Source organism: Pogona vitticeps, chromosome 4 (genome assembly GCF_051106095.1).
Source record: "Pogona vitticeps strain Pit_001003342236 chromosome 4, PviZW2.1, whole genome shotgun sequence".
NCBI lineage: Eukaryota > Metazoa > Chordata > Lepidosauria > Squamata > Agamidae > Pogona > Pogona vitticeps.
In genome coordinates, this window is record NC_135786.1 from 184,631,476 (window position 1) to 184,649,757 (window position 18,282).

Below are 18,282 nucleotides of genomic sequence, written 5' to 3' on the forward strand. Positions count from 1 at the left end.
ATGAGCACTTGACTGAGAATCAGATGTACATACAGATCATCACAGCACCTGGCTGTGGTCTTGTGAAGGCAGTGGATCAGAACAACAGAGGGAAGTGGTCTGATAACAGGACAGGTTACACGGGCAGGTTCAGAGTCTTAATAGGCATTGGGTTACTTGGAGGAAATGATGGCACAGGGCATGTTAGGCTTCAAAACAGCAAGATAAAATTGGCTAGTTTATCTTGTTACATCACATCACACAAGAGAGAGAAAACTTGATGAAGCCGCATCTGTGTAACACTGGGGTGGAGCTTTTTAAAGCAATATTATAGTTAATGTTTAGTGCGAAGGTTAGTGCCTTTGACTATCTTAAAATAGCAGGGCAAACAAAAATGTATCCTTCCAGCCTTTACTAGACAGCAACTCCCATCAACTTTTGTCAACATAAGCACTGGTGAGGAATGCCAGGAGCTGTAGTCCAATAGTGTCTGGAGAGCCACATTTTTCTCACCCCTGCATTAAAAGTAATTCCTCTCTATTAGACCAGAGAGAGGGAAACTTATCCCCTGAAGACCCATATTCCTTCTGCTCCCTATTCTTCCATCAGCAGTTGAGGTCAAAGCCCTATCTACACTTAACTCACACGCCTCCAAACACATTTTCCCACAACCTTGGGCAGCAGTTAACTGAGAAAAAAATTTCCACTAGAACCATCAAGCTTTTCTTGAAGTCAGCCACTACATGCAGCAATCTTGGTGTGTGTAGAAGGGGGATATAAATCCTCCCTTCCCATGCTTAAGTCAACTTGCAGTTGTTGTTGTTTTTTGAGGGGGGAGGAGCTACCATGCTGCCAGGAAGTTGAGGAAGATGCCCTGTGGACTATCCATTTCATTTGTGGCGAATATTCAGATCCAAGATGCCTTTTCAATACAGGCAGCAGAGAAGGAGAAAGAGAGGTTACTTACCTATAACTTTGGTTCTTCGAGTGATCATCTGTGAATTCACACTAATGGGTTTAATCTGCACTTGCGCAGAGGTCTCCAGAATATTCTAGATTAGAGCTTTATGATATGTTTGTCAAGGGCTGCTCCCCTAGCCCACGTGGTCTGCCCGTCCTGATAATTACCTCAAGTTCCGAAGAACAGCCCACCGCTGCAACAAGTGATATAGGACTGACGGACAGAAGGGAGGACGGGCAGGAAGTGTGAATTCACAGATGACCACTCAAAGAACCAGTTACAGGCAAGTAACCTCTCTTCTTCATGGTCTCTGTGAATGCACACTAATGGGTGATTGACAAGCTAACTTACCGGAGGAGGAATGTCACGGAAGAACAGAAGTACAGCTCTTCCAAACGATGCATCCTTCTTGGCTCTCAGATCAAGGCGATAGTAGGTGGGAAATTAAGATGGTGTTGCCCATGTGGCAGCTTTACAAACATCCAGGAGTGGTACTCCACGAAGAAAGGCTGCAGAGGTAGCCAAAGCTCTGGTAGAATTGAGTCTTAATACCAGCAGGTAGAGGCTGTTTGGCTAGCTGGTATGCTAACTTTTTAGTGGAAACAATCCAAAGGGATATAGATTGAGAAGAAACATGGGAACCTCTGTGAGGGAAGTTGTTTTGATATGCAGAAGGAAGAAGTCCATGAGACATAAAAAGCTAGTGCACATCTAACATCCAATGCGTGTAGAGACCATTCTAGGTAATTCATAGGTGATGGAAAAAAGGTAGGTAAAACAATAGGTTGTGAGAAGTGAAAATGTGACACAACCTTTGGTAGAAAGTAGACATCAGGGGAAAGGGTGACCTTGACCAGGTGAAATTGAAGAAATGGAGGATCAACCCTGAGGGCAGCAAGTTCCGAGGCTCTACAAGCAGAAGTAATGGCGTCCAGGAAGAGTGTCAAGGAGGTGCTCTGAGACGGTAGCGAGTGGCTCAAATGGAGCAGAGGTAAGCCAGTGAAGAACAACAGGTAGCAACCATTGTGGGGAAGGTGCAGGAGGACACATATTGGAGACACCTTGATTATAGAAGATGGTGAATCAATAAAAGCCGCCTAGATTGGCCTTTTAGGCCAGATGGGCAGGGTATAAATCAAATAAATAAATAAATAAATAAATTTTTAAAAAAAGTTTGTAACTCCAGCTATCGCTGAAGACGAACGGTAGCTCAACAAGAGAGACCTCAGCGGCGGCAAAAAGGAACTGAGGTAATTACCAGGACGGGCAGACCACGTGGGCGGCCCTTGAACGTATCATAAAGCTCTAGAATATTCCAGAGACTTCTGCACAAGCACAGATTAAACCCATTAGCGTGCATTCAGAGACCACGAAGAACATGTGGTTGCCTAGAGGATGTTGGATGCAACTACCCTCAGCCCTCAGTCTTAACACCTGGAAGGCCAAGCTGCCATGAGGAATATGTATGGAATCCTTTTCCTTTTAACAATTTATTTGCATTCTTATGGTAATATTTGATCTAGTTTGAACAAAGTAGAAATTATCTCTCATCTGCTTTTCTTGTTTTTAAGAAACACTTTGGCCTGCAATCCTACACACTTACCTGCCAGTTAAGCACCAGATACATTCAGACTCCCTCTGTTAATCATTTATATTTATGATAACAAGGATGTTTACCTGGTCACAAGATTTACTAAACAATAATTTACTATGCTTACTGAGTTACTGAGTAAATATGAAGAGCTGTTCTTTATCATTCTGAAGGTTAGACTATACCATATTTTCCATGTATAAGACGCCCCCCCTTTTCTAACCCAAAATTAAGAAATCTAAGTGGGGTTTAGCAAGTGGAGAGGGGAAAGCTGGGATCAAAGCCCTGCAAGATCACTTTGATCCCTGCTTTCCCCTCCACTTGTTTTTGTTCTCTCCTCATCTTACTTCCGTGTATAAGACGACCCTCAATTTTTAGTCTAAAGATTTTAGACCAAAGTATAGCCTTATACATGGAAAAATACGGTAAATAGTGTATGTTCTACTAAATAAATTAACTAGTGTTGATTAGCAATGCATATATACTTCAGTTTGTCCTCAAATAACTGCACTCCCCTCCATTCTCAATGCTTTTTCTGTAGCTTCAAGTATTTCTGGAATTTTTAAATGTTTGGCATAGTATATTAGTACCATATAAAAACTTTGTCTTCCAAATTATGTAACACAATTGCACTACAGTACAGCATCTAGTTTATTAGGCATTTTTTGAAAAATGTTATACAAATAAAAATATAACCTATTTATCTTTCACAGCTAGTATCCTCCGTACAAAAGTGTTGTATGAAATACAGTACATATTTAAATAGTCCATTCAAATTCCATGTAACAGCTGTGATCATTCATCACAGAATGATTTCCCTTTTGACCTTCTAAGTGAACACGGCTGTTTAAAAACACTGCAAACCGAATATTAAGGCATGTAGAAATATTGCAACAAGTCCACTTAGACAGCCATTTCCATTTTAATAGCAGGATGAGGATTATACCCTTCTATTTCAAAATCATCTGCTTTGAAGTCATTGATGTTTTCAACTTTCCGAAGAATTTTGAGTTTGGGAAAGGGTCTTGGTTGCCTCTGAAGCTGAAATTTCAAAATATATTATAATTATTCCATAACAGGTGAGCTTAGTTACAGAACTGCTTACTAAAGCATACTTGTGTTAGTAATATATTTGACAACCCTTAGTTTAAACTGATGCACTTCTTCCACTATGCAATTAGAAAGCTGCTTTTGGAGTATTAACTACAAAGATAATTCCAAATAGTCTTCAAGATTGGCCTTACTGGAGATTTATTTACCTACAAATATGACTGTTTTGACAAAAAATTGTTAACATAGTAAAACAGCACTCTCCTACCTTTCCAGAAAGTACCTATCTAAAAGCCCATGGAGATCCACTCCATAATGTTTGATTGTGGCATCCTCCACTCCAGTTGGTATTTGCTAGCCTCAGGAAAAATGCAAAGGTTTCCACCAATTCCAGAATGACAGTAAAATTAAAGACAAAGCACACTATTTCAGTATTTATTTTGCTTATGTAGCATGGTGCAGATTAATAAGAATACAGCCTTTAGCTTCTATCAAATCAGGCAGAGCACATGCAGCTATGTAATATTATGCAGCTGCTGCAAGAAACAGAAGAAGTTACAATTAAAATGAGAATCTGTAAATAGCGATTTTGATATTTACCTGGATTTTCAAAGGCTCAATATGGTTTAGGTATACATGAGCATCTCCTAGTGTGTGTATAAACTCACCAAGCTGTATTAAAAAAAGAGTGGAGCTTTAGTGTATGAGGAAAAATAGCAAATATACATGATGATGCTAACAATTCATGTTTCCTGTACATGTTTTCTGTATTTCTCTGTGAATCCCCTACAAATACAGACACAAGGGTAGATTCTTTAAAATTAATTTCACTGAAGTATATTTCTAATATCTTTAACGTCAAATAGTAACTTCTGTCCTAAAACAAATCCTTAGACTTAGCTCTGCCATAAACATTGGCTGAAATCCTGTTGCACAGCTCCATGTGTGCAAGTTTTTCCACAGCCTGATGATATCAACATCAGTTGTGAATTGCCACTGATAATAGGCAAATGGCCACTGATTAATGGCAATTTTGGGGTGTACATACAATAAAGACATATGTGCCCTATAGTTACCAAAGAAAGCCTTTCATAATTATCAGTTTGATGATGACATCATCACTTTTGTATACACAAAGTTGCACAACAGGATTTCAGTCGCTGATTTAAAGACTTCCCTATGTAAATTAAAACTCAATTAGGATAATTTCTAAAATATGAATATTTAGAATCTGTTCAAAAAGTGTTCTCTTTTCACCTGACATTAACCTTTTTTTGTAAAAATAGGGCTTAGCCAGCCCAAAATGAAGGGGGGGAATAAAAAAAAAACCCTGAAATGATAACAAAACTGTATCATACAGTTTTCCCATGCCTACAGTGAAATCTTATACACCGTAGTTTCATACACTGTTTCGAATGGTGCTTCCTCCATGTGAAGCCCCAGGCCAGGGCCGGGAAGCATTTGTAGGAGTGCCGTCACTCCCATCTCACTCTAAAGAGACTCAGACCTCCCCTCCACCTTCTCCACCTAGGAAGGAAAGTAAGAAGGTGGACACTAAAGAGCTGGAGGAGCTGAGAGACAGAGAGGGACAGAAACATCAAGGGGTGGATACCCAGGACTTGGTATTGGGGGGTGTTACAGCCAGCTATGATGTCTCCTGTCCTTCAAGGTTTTGGAGGGAGTTCATCCAATAGTGGGAGGAAGGCGGGACATCAGTGGGTGGAGCTGGGATGGATATATATTGGGGAGAGTGTGTCATGAAGGGGTTCTGTTTTAAGTTCTGCTGGAGCAGTTCTGGATTGAGTTTTGTGGAGTTCTGTGTGAGCTCTGTGTTCTGTATGAACAAACATTTAGAGTCTGTTTATGCTAGTGCCTTGATTTAAATAGTCTCTTGTTTTATTTGTTTACCAATCCAAGTGTGTACCAATCAATAAATTTTAGTTCTCTTGTTTTTGAAATCCATTCCTGTCTGTGTGACTCATTATAGGGAATGGTTGGTGGCAGTCTACCTGAAGTGTGAGAGAGTGTTGATGTAGTGTAACAGGGGGAAAAGGGTTAAATGTGGCAGTGCAAACCGGTGAAGATTTGGCGGGAAAAGGTCGGTGGAGGCGGGAGTAGGGGATATAAGGGAGAAACGGGACGACATCCCGGGCAGTTGGGAAAAGATTTGGGTACAGGATCCCTGTACAAGGAAATGGGAACAAGTAAAGGTTCCCCACGAGGAGGCTGAATGGCGGAGGCGTCAGGGACAACAGCCTTGTCCCTCCTACTGGGGAGAGACGGAGGCAAAGGAGTGGAGGCACTGTCTCCGGGAAGAACGTGAGGTGGTGGCACGGGAGATCAAGACCAGGAAGACATGGCATCTTTCCAAGCTCCAGAAGATGGGAGTCTTCCCGGACCGTGGTTGGCCAGTCCGAGGGGATAACCCATTCTGGGGTTGGAGCGGAGATGAGGAGACCCTACCATTACTAGCTGCAGAGGGAGATGAAGGAGACCCTCCGGTTACAGAGAAAGTCTTATCTGGACCGTGGGAGTTTGACGAACTAAATCCGTTTGTTAATACAGCGGTGCCTTGCATAGCGAGGTTAATCCGTTCCGGATTAACCATCGCTATGAGAAACATCGCTCAACGGAACAAAAAAAACCATTAAAACGCATTAAACTTGGTTTAATGCGTTCCAATGGGCCCTAAACTTACCGTTGAGCGAAACTTCTCCATAGGGGCGGCCATTTTGGGAAAGTTGTGGTGGCCATTTTGGAACCACCGATCAGCTGTTCTCCCCCGCTTCGTTGTGCGAAAATCGCTAAGCGAATCGCTTAGCGATCGTCGCACCGCGAAAAAAACACCATAGGGGCCATCGCTGAGCGAACGCTCCAGCGATGGCCTGGACCCCCTCGCTATGCGAATTCATCGCTCAACGGAGCGATCGCTAAGCGAGGCACCACTGTAATGTTTGGACACCCTTGCAGTCACGGTTTCGACAGCAAGAGATGTTAAATCCTGTTCAAAGGGACGTTGCAGTTAATGTTGAAACGTTAATAAACGAAGATAATATTGTTGAGTTCAAACCATCTCATACTTTATTTGGTGTGACTGAAGCCCCTACAAACGAACCCTCACACTCCAAAGTTAAGTGCACTGTTGGTATGACTTCACAAATTGTTAGAAATGCTAGTTTAAGAAAAAGATTTTTACAATAGGAATATTTGGAATACATATTTTATCCAAGCATATTCTATACAGATAAAAATTGAATATGTAGAAAATATATGCACTAAGGAAAAGATACGAGATCCGATTCTAGAAATTTGGTTTACTAAGCTATAAATCAAGATAGCTTAGCAGGCAAAAAAGCCACCTCTTACAGGGAATGGCAATCAAGGAAGCATCCAGTTTGTAAGTATGCACTCTACACAACTTTGTATCCAACTTTGTACTGCCTACACCACTTCTTATTCCTAATTTTTAAAACAAGTACGTTAAAATATAAAAGTGTGGAAAGTACCTTCAAGCCTGTAACATGAGCGATCATTGAAGTGAGCAATGAGTAACTGGCAATGTTGAAAGGTACTCCTAATCCCATGTCTCCAGAACGCTGATATAACTGACAAGACAGTTCACCATTTAAAACATAGAATTGGCAAAGAGCATGACACGGTGGTAAAGCCATTGCAGATATATCTGATATACAAAAGAAGAAACAGTAAAAACTTTCTTAAAAACAAAATAGTTTACAAATATATCTAATGTCAAAATTACACCCACAATGCAATCTCACTGGGTCTCTTTGTATTTAAACTACGTAGCAATTCCAGTTTCTCCATCTATATGCCAGTATTACAAACGGGAAAATAATCTATGGGCACATCCAGACAGGGGAAGCTGGAGTGTTCTAGTTTGCACTTAAGAGGTTCTTTCTTAAAACCTTTATTGGCATTAAAAGGGGATAAAACAGCAGTAACAATTTGTCATAGTGTTACAAACCAAGAAGGACGGGCGTGAAGGTAAGAACTGGGAGGGTGATGCGGGGGGGGGATGGGGCAGGGGTTTTGACTTGGAGACCGCTAAAAGAAAATCCGCTACCACGCTAGTGATGGTCGCCGAGTAATCGCTTAAAAGGGTGGGGAGGGGGTCAGCTAGGGAAACAAAAAGGGACGACAGAAGGGGTTCAAGGATGTTGTTTCTTAAATGTTGATGAGTCGGGCAGCGGAATAATATGTGGTCTAGGGTATCGGGCTCAGATGAGCAAAAGAGACAGAGTCTATTGTTGCGTGGTATGTTTGCAAATCTTCCAAAGTGAACAGCTGATGGGAAAATGTTTAGTCTTGCTAGCATAAAAGCCCTCCTTTTACTTGGATTAATTAATTTACTAAAATAGTTTGAGGGTCTACCGAGTGAAGGGGAAAGGCCGAAGAAGTGAGGGGAACAAATAGGATTTAAATTGGGGAGTAATAAATTGAGTTCCTGTTGCCAGAGTTTAGATTTGATGATTTGATGGGCTCTGTGAAGGGTGGTGTCTGAAAGAGATTCGGGGGAGAGGTCCAAGGATGCGAGCTTAGCATCAAGAATATTGAACCACTTGGATGAAAAAGGATCTTTTAGTAGGTCATTGAGTATGGAATCTGGTTGGGTATTGAGGTGTAGTCTAAGCCAGAACTTGAAGGTTAGGGACCAAGCGATAGTAGAGGGAAGGTGCATGCCTAATTCGAGTATCAATGTGGACAATCTAATTAGGTTTGGGACTCCAAGAATCCTTCTGAGAAAGGAGGCAGCGACTTTATCAAGGTCTTGATTAGCAGCCTCGATCCAGATTGGGGCTCCATATAGCAGCTGGGAGAGGATTTTGATTTGAAATATATGGAGAGCAGCCGGAATGTACTGGTTGCCACTGTTGAAGTGGAAACGGGCGACTGCATTTAAATGTGGCATGGCAGACGAAATGGCAGCTTTACAATGGTGAGTCCAGCTGAGTCGGGAGTGGAAGGTGATCCCCAGATATTTGAAAGTCTGGACTTGCTGGAATGATAGATTACCAATCTTCCAGGCTGTCGGGGCCCAGGATTTCGAGAAAACCAGGATTTTTGTTTTCTCGGGATTGATTGATAATTCATTGGAGAAGCAGTATTCTTGGAAAGAGGATAGCAGAAGTCGGAGGCCAGGTTTAGTGACAGACAGCAGTACTGCGTCGTCTGCATAAAGAAGAATAGGTACAGGGACACCATTGAGAGAGGGAGGGGAGGTTCCAGAGCTAGGAAGAGCGGGAGGCAGATCTGCAAGGAATAGATTGAAAAGTGAAGGGGCAAGTATACACCCTTGGCGGACTCCTTTGTTGATAGGGATTTCGTCGGTCATGGAGCCTGCGCCATCGAGGCGAATCCGGCACGAGTTGGAAGAGTGAAGGCGTTGGATCAGGAAGAGAAGGCGGGGGTCGATCCCCCAATTGGACAGTTTCTTCCACAGTATGTCCCTATTAATTGAGTCAAACGCTCCTCTAAGATCAATAAAGGCCGTGTACAATCTGGCTCCATAATGAACGGAGTATTTTTCTGCGAGAAAGGATAGTGTGAAGGCGTGGTCAAGTGTGGAAGCACCTGGGCGGAAACCTATTTGTTCTCTGCCTGGGAGGGCTTTTGAAAGTGCCCAGGTTGTGAGTCTGTTGAGTAGTAGTTTGGAATAAAGCTTCCCAATGGATGAGAGGAGGCTTATTGGTCTGTAGTTATTCGGTGAGGCAGGGTCGCCCTTTTTGTAAATGGGTACAATAATTGAGGATAGCCAGGCGTGAGGGAAAAGACCTGAATGGTTGATTAATGTGAATAGGTTGGATAAAGGCCCCGACCACCATGAGGGGTTGCTTATGAGGATTTCGGATGGAATGTCATCAGGACCTGGCGCTTTCCCAGTTTTCAAAGTATTAATAAGTTCTTCCACCTCATTCGGGGTGACCGGTGGCCATTCCGGTAGGTCTGGGGGATGCAGGATCGGGTCGTTATGTGTAGTTGGAGCTGTAAAGATTCTAGAAAAGTGAGTGGTCCAAGTAGAGGCAGGAATGGGAGGTGAAACATTACGAGCTAAGGGGGAGTTAGTGCGGGAAACCAGGGACCAGAAAGCTTTATGGTTGTTGGAGTGGATTGCATCATGGAGTAAATTCCAGTTGTGTTGGGCAAATAAGTGCTTCTTTTCTTCTAGGAGGAGTCGGCAAGTTTTCCTCAGATGGAAGTATGATTTTAAAAGGGCCGGGGAAGGGTCACGGCGGACTAAGAGGAAAAACTGCCTGACACACTTCTTGGCATTCAAGCATTCTGTGTCAAACCAGGAAGGAGTGTGTTTATGGGAATTGGTAGAAGAGGATGCTCTAAGGGACTGGACGAGTGCCTTGGCAAGGGATTAAGAGGTTCTTACCTTTAATGCAATCTATTTTGTCTCCCACATGAGAGATATCTGGATCGCTCCAATTCCTCCCCCTTTCGATTAATGACACTCTATTCCAAACCTCTTCCCCTGCCTTTTCCCATGGCTGTCATTTGGCAGATAACGGGGGCTTTCTTTTTGTTGTTAAATAAAGTAAGTGATGTTGCACAACAACAATGCATCTACCTAGCATTATGGGACACATGCCGCCAGTGTATCCCCTTTATCTAGAATAGTGTTATATTGACAGGAAAATATTTTAAAAATTAAAATGGTAGAGTAGATGCAAAAAGACAAAAAGGGTTCTCCGTTGTCCCTTTGAATGCCACAACTCAGCAAATATGTCACAGGATTGTCATCTCAGATAAAACTACCTTCAGCTCTACTTGGGTGCAAACTAACCACCGGAATAGGCTACAGAAGGGTAATTAGGAGCACTCCCCATTGTGTCCAAAAACCTGTAGACTTATCACCGTGCCAAAAAGGAGTGGCACAGCTCTGAAAATGGATGGGATGGATTGCTCCAAGTCAAAACACACGTGAAAGCTGTGATTTAAACCAAACAGCAACAAAAGCAATCCAAATAGCAAGCTGTATACCCATCTGGACATGCCCTATGTCAAAGTATAATGCAAAGTGGATAGTTGATATGCATGAACTGCTCTCTTATAGAGCTTACATGGGCATTTTGGGAATGTATTTTCAATCCAGGTTAACACAGCTGGCGGCATGTACAACTATGACAATAGTTAACACTAAAATATTAATTACCATACTATACCTTTAGGATTCCATGCGCACATGATAATTCTTCTGTTATCTGGATCATTTCTGATAGTATCAATTACCTGCTGCAATTGATCTATGCCTTGTCCTGTGTAATCTAATAAGAGATGGGGAAAGAAGAAGCAAGAGAATTAAAAGAATGCCCAATTTACTGATAACTCTGCAAAGTACATACAGTATGCCAGACGAACTCATAAGAGGAAATTCATGACACTTACTCACCTATTATCCCATTAAAGTACTCCATAATAACATTATATGTATTTAAAATGACAAGTGTATTTTCCCTTTGGCAATGTCTACTAAGAGAAACAAAGTTTGCTTTGATTGGATGGTATGCATTATGAGATCACAGCCATCACTGACACACATAAGACCATATTGGCTCACATTAAACAAATTCTCTTCTGATAGCTACAACATGAAGTAATTACTTCCATATGTTAACGACCCATCACATACTTAACACCAGACAAAATGTTTATATTATCCAATCACACCTCAACCACAGTACAGAATTAATTCACATTTTAACTGCTAGAAATCAAGAGAAAAAGAATGTGCATATATGAACAAAATGTATAATTAGCATAAAAGTGCTTTACTCTAGATGGCTCAGCAAACTGAACTGCAAAGTATCACTATCTGATGTCACTTGACTGAAAGCACAGATGTTAAAACTGTTAAGTGGAGATACCTACGTATGAATCCACCTTAGTGCATGAGGTTGTTTGAGCTATTGAACAAATCTGCTTATTCTGTATTGATTCAATACAGCTTTCCCAGGGAAAGCTGGTAACTTTTAGCTATGGCTATGATAGTACCAATTATAAGTATTTTCCTACAGTGGCCTAACAGAGCAAAAAGACATCTTTTCTGAACCATAATTATTTTGAAATGCAACGTCTATTCAACTTCATCCTCCTAGAGGATGAAGGATGCTGTTAAATTATTGTAATATTTTACAATTATATCTTCAATATCATAGAATACTGGATTAAGCAATGAGTTCTGTCTTCACATTTGAAGATACCTAAATATAGAAAAACAAAATTTACTCTGTCTCCACCTTTATGCATATCTTTATATTCAGCTCCAAAATGTCTCCACTGGAAGCCATAAACTGGGCCAAGATCTCCTTCTTCTCTGGAATAGAATCCCTGCTTGTCTAAGAATTCACGAGAACCGTTGGCATCCCAGATTTTAACTCCTTTAGCAGAAAGCTCTTTTGCATTTGTAGAGCCCTGTGTTAAATAAGAAAGAGTGTTTATCTATCAATGTCTTTGATACTAGTCAAAATAGCCTTAAAATTTACTCTATTCCTTAATTCCTGAATACATGGGGATTTCTAGTTCAAATTAAAAACAATGGGCTAGCACTGCAGGGCAAATATTGCCCCAATAGCCTCTGAAAATGTACAGATCTCCCAACGCTGAAATAAAGGACCAAGAAAAAGAGCCTTATGCATGAGGAGCTACTTGACTCGCTGCAAGCACTTAAGCCTCAGCAAATCAGTAAACTGAAGCATAAACTTAAGAGGGCTATTTCCAGTATGTGTCTCTAATCATACCATTAGAGATGCATATGGGGAAAAGCCCTCTTAAAAGACTGGTGACACAGTTGTTAAACTGCAGTACTGCAGTCAAGTTTCTGCTCACGAGCCAAGTTCAGTGCCAACAGGATAGCTGCTCAGGGTTGACTCAGCCTTCCATTGTTCCAAGGTTGGTAAGTTAAGTACACAGCTTGAGGGGGAGGAGAGAATGTGTAACCTGAATAATTAAATTGTAAACTGCTCAGATACTGCTTTAAGCACTATGGGGTAGTATATAAGCAGTAGACTTTGCTTTTGTTCTTGTGAAGTTTTGGGGGAGATTAGTATACAAATGTGTGCTTTTGTGAATTTTTGTTAATAAATATATGTGTATGAATGAAAGTGTAAGTGGCTTTTCTACTTTAGCTTTCAATTTGTGCAGCAGTTCTCTTGCTTCGGGTGTCAAACATATGACCCCCGGAAAGGGAATGTGGCTCTCTGGCCAAAATGGTTCTGCATCTCAACAGATGAGAGTTGAAATACAGTGGTGCCTGAACTACGATCATCTTGACTTGCCACCAAATTGAGTTACGACTAACTCTGGTCACAAAATTTTGCTTTGACTTGTGACCAAGCTTTGAGATACGATCAGGAAAAGGGCAGAGAATTTAAACTGCTAACCGTTGGTCTGCAAAGAGGCTGCTTCTCTGTAGCTCCTTCGCCACCCAGCGGTTAGTGCGTGTGTGTTAGCAGAGAGCCTTTGTACTGCCTGGTACTTTTTAAAATGCCTGTTCTGAGTGAGTACTGTTTTGCAGTGTGAGTTTGGGCTGGGGGGGGGGTATTTCTCTGTGCTATTCTGCTGATCCATTCTGTTGGAACGGGTTTGTTTGATTCTGTGGCTCCTAGAGTTTGGGCTGGGTGGGGAGATTATGATGGGTTTTGCAGTGTGTTTTTTAGTCTCTGCTGGAACGGGTTTGTTTGATTCGGGGGTTATGTTTCCGTGCTTTGATGGGTCTTGCAGTGTGTAGTTGTAGCATTTTTAGTCCCTGCTGGGATGGGGTGAGTTTTGTTTTGTTTTAAACTCCAAACTCTCCCCCCTCCATTGTCTTCTCTCTCTTCTTGCACCTAAAAGCACAAATCTTTGTCTGAGGGGTCTGTGTACCCCAGTGATGACCTTCTTTCTTTCCTCCCCCCCCCCCCACTGTTCCCTCCCTCCTTTCCTGGCCTTTTTTCTAACCTTTATAAACAGCCCAAACAGATTAATTGTGTTTCAATGTATTCCTATGGGAAATGGTGCTTTGAGTTACGACCAAATTGAGTTACTACCATCATTCTGGAACAGATTAAGTTCGCAACTCAAGGCACCACTGTACAAAAGAATTGCCATAACTTCTTAAACTTCAGATACTTCAAATATAGTAAAGATATATTATTTCAGGTGATCCTGAGCCACAATAGCTAGTGAAACTATTGTAGTAGATTACCTATTACATACCATACCTTTATAAACCAAAGTAGTTCTTCAAGCACTCCCTTCCAAAATACCCTTTTCGTTGTTAGCAATGGAAAATGATCTGAAAATACATGTTAGAACTGTTAAAGCAAATAAGAAAACACAAACGTATGAGAACATTTCCTAGTACAGTGGTGCCTCGCAAGACGATGTTAATTCGTTCCGTGAAAAACGTCATTTTGCGAAATGTGGTTCCCCATAGGAATGCACTGAAATCTGGTTAATGTGTTCCAATGGGGGGGATCGTCTTGTGGAAAAAAAGGCTTGCGAAACGCGGTTTCCCATAGAAATGCATTGGAATCTAATTACAGTGGTGCCCCGCATAGCGAGGTTAATCCGTTGCGGATTAACCTTCGCTATGTGAAAACTTCGCTAAACGGAACGGGGACGTTCCAAATGGGCACAAAACTCACTGTTTAGTGAAGTTTCCAGGGTCCAGCAGCCATTTTTGCGCCTTCGGTAAGCAAGGGGAGGGCGCGAAAACGCTGCGCGCAGCCATTTTGGGCGTCTGGCGGCCATTTTGAAACCGCCGAACAGCTGATCTGCGGGCTTCGCAAAGCGAAGATCGGTAAGCGAAACACTTACCGATCTTCGCTATGCAAGTTTTGCCCATTGGGGCCGACGCTATGCCTCCGCATTAGCGATCCTGAAAACAGGATCGCTATGCAGACTCGTCGTTATACGGTGCGCTCGTTAAGCGAGGCACCACTGTAATGCGTTCCCATGGGCAAAAAAGTCAGAACAAAGTCAAATAAAAACTATAAATATCATAGAAAAATATTCGTCTTGTGAAAAAGCATCCGTTAAAAAATTGTCTTGCAAGTCGCGGACCCAACTGTCAAAAACAGTCTTGTGAAAAAGTGTCCCTAAAAAAAATCATCTTGCAAGTCATGAACTCAAACGTCGTCTTGTGAAAATCGTCCATAGGAAAAAAAACGTCTTGCGAAGCGCAACAGCAATTGCAAAAACCAATAGTCTTGCGGATTGTCCCGCGAGGCACCACTGTATTAATCAGGAGATGTATTAGCACTAAACAAATACAGTGGTGCCTCGCATAACGAGCGCACCGTTTAACCACGAATCCGCACAGCGGTCTAATTTTTTAGATCGCTAATGCGATCGCATTGCAATGTTTTAATGGGCAAAACTGCATTGCGATGATCGGTAAGCATTTCGCTTACCGATCTTCGCATTGCGATGTTTTTCAAACAGCTGATCGGCGGTTCCAAAATGGCCGCCGCAACCATTTTCGAGCGGTTTCCTCACTTACCGAGGACGCAAAAATGGCAGCGCTATGGAGGATCTTCGCTGAACGGTGAGTTTGGGCCCCATAGGAACGCATTAAACAAAGTTTAATGTGTTCCTATGGGTTTTTCCATTCCGTTTAGCGATGTTTTCACATAGTGACGATTAATCCCGAACAGATTAATCTCGCTATGCGGGGCACCACTGTAGTCAGTTCTTACAGCAATTCTTTCTGCAAAATACTATCTACACTTCTATTTTATCAGGTGGCTGTTTCCCTTATAGCAAACATCTCTCTTACTTATTTTACTCACATAGCTTCATATTATAGTGGATAATACTTGTTACCATAACTGTAATAACAAACCACATGCTTAAAATATTAAGCTACGTTCTTAGTAATCATCATCATCATTTGCCAGCAAGTCAATTCTGACTTATAGTCCTTTTCAGTTTTTTCCAGGTAGATAATATTCAGAAGTGGTTTACCACTCCTTTCTTCTGGAAGTGCCCTGAGACTGTGCAGCTTGCCCAAGGCTGGCTCTACTCGCAGGAGGCATCGTGAGGAATAAAACTCCCAACCTCTGGCTATGCTGCAAGATACCAAACATGGGGCATGTTCCTACTGCAGGAATAAACCGGCAGAGGGATAAGCACTTTTTAAAAATTTGGGCTAAAGTCACATGGACTTCAGCCAGAATTCAAAACTTCTGTGGCACTATGTGCATCCTCATCACCACAACCTCCTCCTCCTCGGGTTTCCTGCTGTGACCACTATTGCCACAACCATCTCTGCTTAGGTGGGTCCACCAGAATGTGGGGGGGCAGAAAAGGTGGAAAGAACAGAAAGGGGAGGAGGATGAGAGGGGTGGAAATGAAAATAAGGGGCATGGGGTGAGGGTGGCAGGGCATGGGGACATGTACCTGAGGGGTGCGCTAGCAAGGGGGCGGAGAGGGCAAGCAAATTTGCTTGATGTGGGACTAGGCAGGCAAGTGACGTGCAACCCGGTGGGTAAGGAAGTGACCGGGCAAGCAAAGGGGGCAAGTATGAGGGCAATGGGGGGGGGAACTCAGGGGGACAACCCTGCAGGGACAAGTGACCAAACGGAATGAGTAGATGGATGCATGCCAACTTTTTTTAAAATCCTGCTATCTGGTATAGCGCTGTATCAGACAGCAGGATTTTTTTAAGTGCATGTGTGTTCACACATGCAGAATTTTATTCCAAAATAGATCTCCAACAGAGGAGCAGAAAAACTTGCTCCCCCGACACAGTATTCTGCACATGCATGTACCTAGTGTGTATGCTAAAATTGTAGTAATTTTTTTTAAAAATTAGAACCAGGTACAATAGAGGCTTTTGTTGTCAGTGGGCTTGCGTCCTCGTTGAGCTATCCAGCCAGCTAAGTAACCTTCTTAAGTAAGCTGTAATATAAACCTGCTGATCACCCAGCACTTAAGCCATTCCTGGTCCTATTAGTCCTATGCCAACTATGGGGCAAATGTGGCTTTCCAGATGTTGTTGGGCTACAACACCCACACTCATTCCCATTGTCTATGTTGATAATGGCTGATAGGACTCGCAATCCAAAAACATAGGGAGAGCTACTGTTTCCCAATTCTTCTGTACAGCACACAAATGACAAACACCAATTATGGATCCTCATCAAAATGAAACAGAAGTGGAAGAGCTTGACAGGTTAACAGTAACTTCAAGAATAAAAACACTGTGTAAAAATATTCTGGGGAAGAATACCCCAAAAACAAGCCATTGAGGACAAGCATGCTGATGCTTCACCATGCAAAATCTTGAGATTTAAAAAAAAAAACATGGATAACTCGTGGGAGGTTTCTGGAAGCCACCCTGGACAGGTGGAGCCCTGTGCACTCCCTTGAATAACTTATTGTGACGCTTCAAAATCACAACCTAAATATTTTCTCCATGCTTTAATTTCTTACAGTGGGTTTTTTTTTTTAATTTGCAATATTCTGGGAATCTGACATTGAATCAGATGGTGAGTTGTTGTTTTGGGAAAGCACAGTCGCCTTTGCAATGCTTTGCCTCGAAAAGAGAAATAAATAAACCACAATTAGTCAACAAGTTACGATCTTGGGAAGTCACGCCTAAACTCAAGCCCTTGTGCAGTCGCCTCCCGCCACTTCCCTTCCCTTTGGTTTGGACTCACTCCAAATCTTGGGCTTTGGAAACGTGTTCCTGACATGCAACTTGCGAAGTAACTTGGACAAGTAATCTCAAAATGTGAGGAAGGTGCGATTGGTGCTAGTCGCGCGAACACGTTGACGAACAGAAATATACGCACACACCCCACTTTCCGGATCAGCAATTTTTGGGTTTTGGCGGGAATCTCTTGCTTCTTTCTCTGGCGGCAGCTCTTGCTATTGGCGGTTGTGTCCGTTCCTCCGCCTCTCCCCCCCCCGGTTCCCGCCATCCCTGCCCAGACAATGACTTCTAAATATAAAAACTATTTGGGGAAATAAGTATAATATTTAAGGCTTTGCTATAATAGGCTGTGATTTTTATCTGGCTGAGTTCCCCCCCCCCGCCTATTGTTGCCTTAGCAATTGCAGCGTCGCACACCGTGTAACCGGATAGATGCTGCTTGCTTTTTTCCCCCCCTCCAAACAAGAAAGCCTCAAAACAGGCAAACAAACCCGAAGCAAAAAAAAAAAAAGTCCTGGAAGCAAATTCGGTGGGGAAAAAGGGAAGGGCTTTACCCCTGAGGCTGTAGCGCGCTTGCATTCCGAAGACCGAGAGGGTCCCGATCCCGGTCCGGTCCTCCTTTCTGTGTCCGAACCGCAGGATGTGCTCCACTTGCTGCAGGTACTGAAGCTCCCCGTGAGGAGGCGAGGCGACCGGGAAGGGGTCCTCCTGAAGAAGCGCCGGACTCCCCTCTGCGGGCATGGCGGACACGAAAGGGAAGAAAGGCACCCGACCTTCTCCCGCACTTGCAGACGCTCCCGCTCGCCCGCCCGCGCGCGGAATGTCAAAAGTTTGGAATTGGCGCGCTCCAGAGCCCCCGCCCCCCCTTTTTTTCCCCTGCCGAGAGATCAAGAGGCGGGCACTGCTGCCCATCCTGGATTGTTACTGGCTGGGAAGTCCTGTCCTTTAACTTCCATCACCCGTGGCCGGAAGGTCTTCTGAGGGGCGGGCTCAGTACAGCCTTTTAGCCTGTCAACAGTCCTGTGAGAAGGGGAA

The 18,282-nt window shown here is 42.9% G+C and overlaps 1 protein-coding gene and 1 long non-coding RNA gene across 2 annotated transcripts; one reads left to right on the forward strand and one right to left on the reverse strand.

Annotated features, from left to right (window-relative positions):
- Nucleotides 1–3,164: 3,164 nt before the first annotated feature.
- Nucleotides 3,165–18,076, reverse strand: TYMS (thymidylate synthetase). Its single transcript, XM_020794478.3, has 7 exons — nt 17,802–18,076; nt 13,808–13,881; nt 11,846–12,020; nt 10,772–10,873; nt 7,088–7,263; nt 4,182–4,253; nt 3,165–3,572 (listed from the first exon to the last, which is right to left on the reverse strand). The coding sequence occupies exons 1-7, from the start codon at nt 17,986–17,988 to the stop codon at nt 3,435–3,437; spliced, it is 924 nt and encodes a 307-aa protein (XP_020650137.3). The 5' UTR covers nt 17,989–18,076; the 3' UTR covers nt 3,165–3,434.
- On the forward strand, nt 7,096–11,446 carry LOC144588568 (uncharacterized). The gene is made up of 2 exons (XR_013544182.1): nt 7,096–7,492; nt 9,974–11,446. It is a non-coding gene; the product is annotated as an uncharacterized LOC144588568 (long non-coding RNA).
- Nucleotides 18,077–18,282: the final 206 nt, after the last annotated feature.

What these genes read in the sequence shown, in the direction of transcription:
- TYMS (XM_020794478.3), bottom strand. Translation starts at nt 17,988, where the DNA reads ATGCCCGCAGAGGGGAGTCCGGCGCTTCTTCAGGAGGACCCCTTCCCG. An exon ending in AACTACTTTGGTTTATAAAG is followed by an intron (nt 12,021 to 13,807) that starts GTATGGTATGTA and finishes TATTTAACACAG; the next exon opens with GGCTCTACAAATGCAAAAGA. An exon ending in ATATAAAGATATGCATAAAG is followed by an intron (nt 10,874 to 11,845) that starts GTGGAGACAGAG and finishes ATCTCTTATTAG; the next exon opens with ATTACACAGGACAAGGCATA.